Source organism: Ranitomeya variabilis, chromosome 4, assembly GCF_051348905.1.
Source record: "Ranitomeya variabilis isolate aRanVar5 chromosome 4, aRanVar5.hap1, whole genome shotgun sequence".
Taxonomy (NCBI): domain Eukaryota; kingdom Metazoa; phylum Chordata; class Amphibia; order Anura; family Dendrobatidae; genus Ranitomeya; species Ranitomeya variabilis.
Genome location: NC_135235.1, coordinates 72,118,892 through 72,123,029, shown reverse-complemented (window position 1 = coordinate 72,123,029; position 4,138 = coordinate 72,118,892). Strand labels below are relative to the sequence as shown.

The window sequence follows — 4,138 nt, the reverse complement described above, 5'->3', positions numbered from 1 at the left end:
TGGAGGTAGAGCTGTTGATAATGAATAGTGTGGGAGAGAGAAGACATAACAATGAATTGGGGCGGAAGGGGCATGTAAATATAATGAGTCGGGGGAAAGGGAGGTACATAGTGGGGGGCGCTGAGTATGCAGTGACTGGTATTGAATTGGGGGAAAGAGTACAGGTGCTAATTAATTTATATATTAGGTGGGGAAAGTGGCTATGTACAGCTAGAAGGGGCTCAGTGGTGGATTATAATTTATATTTGTAATGATGGGTTGCATAATAACCAATTATATATTGATTGTGGGTGCACCTCTGTATTCAGATGTGCAGTGTAGAAGAAAGGGAAAAAGAGGGGAATGTGCTCTGGAAGTGGTGCTCTAGATAACTGTGTTATTTTATGCAGAGATGAGTCCTGGCTGGAAGAAGTGATGGCAGTCTGCGCTGCATGAAAAAGAAAAGCAAAGATGAAGGACTTCAGCTAGAGACGTCACTTGTGAGTCAGTGTGTTAACTGTACACTGACACTATACACTGTATACTCTGTACAGAGCTCATGTGTATAATGTCACCAGTGATCACTATATTATCTGTACACAGACACTGTATACAGAGGTCCTGTGTATAATGTTAATGGTGATCACTGTATTTCCTGTACACTATATACAGAGCTCCTGTGTAATGTCACCAGTGATCACTGTATTACATGTACACTGACACTGTATACTATGTACAGAGCTTTTGTGTATAATGTTACTGGTGATCACTGCATTATCTGTACACTGACAGTAAATACAGAGTATAATGCCACTTGGTATTGTGTTTTTTTTTTTTTTTTTAGTAATGATCAGTATGTTAGTGTTCAGTCACTATGTGATGGTAATATGTGGTCTGGCCATGGTGTGGTGGTATTTGTTCCTTCTATGTGATATTATTTGGTCACTATGTGGTGGTAATATGTGGTCTGGTCATGGTGTGACGGCATTTGTCCCTTGTATGTTGTATTAATGGTCATTTAAAAAAAATGTATGTGACTCATTCCCTTAAAGAAAAATACATAGAAATATATTTATATTTAATAGGTTAGAGTAGAGTAGGGTCCAGCCAAAGGAGTCTACCATGTCATGGTGGCGGCTTAAAAATTCTTTTGGCCAGAACAAAAGCTGCTGGCTATGTATGTGATCTGGTGTTTGATGGGAACTGATAATTTCTGATTGATGAGGACGTGGTGAAGTTGAGTTTTTCCAAGAGTGGCCGATGGGATGGTGGAGGCGGAGCTGGGGTGGAGCCTGGGCGGAGTCTCAAGGTGGCCTGAAAATTTTGCCAGTATGAGGCCCCAAAATTCCTTGTGGCAGCCCTGTCTGTAGGGATCAGGCAGACCTAGCTAAGAATCAAAAGCTGAAAATGAATATAAATGTTTATATGGTGCCTTTAATATCAAACTTGGAAGCATAAAGGAAACGTGTGAATGTGGTTTTCTTAAAAAAAATAAATAAATAACACAAATTGTAGTATAAGTTCTCTCAGTATATGAAATTATCACTAATTTTACCCTACATCCGTACTTAAATTATTACTAACTAGTTGTAAGATCATAATGTCTAAAGGTGTTACTCCAGAAAGAAAGTAAACTAACACAAACAAACTGAAATAAATGTGCAGGAACAGCTGCTGTAGTTGCAATGCGAAAGCAAGAAAGAAAAGAGGCAACAAAATGCTGCCAGCGCAAATATGTAAACGGCCATATTTATTACACAGCTCCTAGAAATGTGAGGTTCTTAGCGCACATTTTGATCAAATTGTGCGAGCCCATCTGCCAACGACAAGGCGACCTCTTCAGATGGGACCTACACTAACACTACACTAACCGGTATAAATAAAGCTCCTATGTCTAAAGTTGTTGATCCAGAAGAAGGCAAAAAACCCTGGACACACTCAGCCAATTTGTGACTCAGGGAAAAAATTCCTTCTTGACCCTGGGAAAAGGCGATCAGTCCTAGAACCCTGGATCAAACCCTACTACTAATACTATGGTTATTATTATCCTCCCACATTATCTATTGTTATTTATGTATTATTATTATTGTTTCTATTCTAAGTTATGTTTATTCTAATATTAAAACTAAAATCATTACTATATGCTTATTATTAAAATACTAATTTAATAACTGATTTTTGTCCTTTTTCTTCCTTATTATAAATATTCTACCATTGCAGCTTTAATCATTATTTTGTTATAACTATAAAAAGACTATTGTACCTTTTCTACTATAAATATTACTACTATACTATGTATATGCTTTTGATCCAGAAGAAGGCAAAAAAACCTTAGACACTTTCAGCCAATCTGTGTCTGAAGGGAAAAATTCCTTCTTGACCCCGGGAAAAGGCGATCAGTCCTAGAACCCTGGATCAAGCCGCCTATTTCTATTAAAATGTGTATAGCTGGCTACCTTGTTATGACAACTACTTCTCTATATCTTATTTATACTACTGTAACTAATTGTTTATATTGTTATTAATTATTATGAATGCTACGCCGCTACCAATAATAAGGTCCCTATGTTACTTACTGCTAGATCAAACCTGCTGTTATAACTACTATTATTACTTTTACATTTTTATTCCTACTATTTTTTACTATTTTTACTACTTTTTGTTACTACTGTGAATAGCTAATATTAAAGTTTTGCCTACTACTATTAATATACTGCTGCTCTAATATTTTACCGCTCTTATTACTATTCTTTTTTTATACTTACCTCCCAGTATTTGCCGTATATGATGTTATCGGCTGAGAGGTCCTAGCAGGATTGTCCAGATGATGTTCTTCTTTCCTCTCAAATACTGGTTAACATATTGGAGGATGTGGCACTGCGTGGTCCTGCTGCTTCTTCTGGCCTCTGTCCTGCTGCTTCTTCTGGCCTCTGTCCTGCTGCTTCTTCTTGCCTCTGTTGTGGTCTTTCTTCCGGCGCCGATCTTAATTGTGATTTTGACCTTTTTTTTCTTCCTTTCTTCGTTTGGGGTTCTCTGCTCTTCATCCAGGTCCATACACAGTATTTTAGCCCGCATTGCCCTTGCTTCTTGTTCTGTGATCTGGGTCTTCATGGATGGTGCAGGCTGTTCTTCATATTCATGCTTTGCTGTAAATTTCTTCTGGGCTTCTGGACTGGTCGGCATGAGGCGCTAAGAAGACAGCAGATTAAGTTACTCATGTACAGTAATAAGACATTCCTATACACCCTTGTAAAATTAAAGACAGCGGTATAGTCGTCTTCTCACTAACCTCCATCTTGTAGAGGGGTGACGGCAGAAACTTCATACAGAAGGCCAGTCTTCTGAATGCCTCCTCCGGTGTGATATCAACTGAAGAGAAAAGAACCAAATATTAGGATCACCCATACCCATACAGAGAGGATGTGACAGAGCGGCACTACTGATCGCCATATTGCTAACCATCCCGCTAAATTCTAGGAACAGAACTGTCAGTAAGAAGAAGATAGAAAAATGTGTTTTGTACATGGAAGATGCAATCATTCTATAGCCTTCATGGCCAGTGATAGGATTCCCCTGTCTACCTATGAAGCTCACGTTCTACTCAGACCGGCGATGTCAACCTCTGTTGGGAATCAGTTTAGCTTTCTGGTATTTTTTACAGCAAATATCTGCAGTTCTATAGTTACCCCCCAAATTACTGGAAACCTGACACCTCCCAAAGATAAAGAAAGGTGAAGCCGTTGGGAGCCGTCTGACCACAGGACAGAGAATGTTCTCCTAACAGTGTGAGGAATCTCACCTGATCCAGCGCAGGATGAAGGTCCGGTCCACATGGTCTCGCTGTGGTCTTCGCTCGTGTCGAAATCTATCAAAATCCTGTAAAATATCAGAACAGTCAGAATAGGTTTTGGCCATTTGGGCAGATGCCATTGACTAGGGTGTGCTGTTACTGGAAACTTTGGGAAACACCGTCTGTGTGTTTAGGAGGCATTGCCGGGGCAAAGGCAACATTGGGCAATGTGCAGGATATGACTGTTATACACCCAATATCTGCCCATCCCCATTATTCTGTGCTGTATATGGAGCACTTTATTTAATGGAGGAATATTCGGAATAAACGACTTCGGTCCCTTCTCCGCTCTGCAGGCGCCGTTCTCTA

General features: G+C 39.6%; 1 protein-coding gene across 1 annotated transcript; it reads right to left on the bottom strand.

Moving 5' to 3' along the window:
• Nucleotides 1–2,633: 2,633 nt before the first annotated feature.
• Nucleotides 2,634–3,849, bottom strand: LOC143769813 (uncharacterized). The gene is made up of 3 exons (XM_077258716.1): nucleotides 3,779–3,849; nucleotides 3,269–3,348; nucleotides 2,634–3,168 (listed from the first exon to the last, which is right to left on the bottom strand). The coding sequence occupies exons 1-3, from the start codon at nucleotides 3,810–3,812 to the stop codon at nucleotides 2,770–2,772; spliced, it is 513 nt and encodes a 170-aa protein (XP_077114831.1). The 5' UTR covers nucleotides 3,813–3,849; the 3' UTR covers nucleotides 2,634–2,769.
• Between the last annotated feature and the right edge of the window lie 289 nt (nucleotides 3,850–4,138).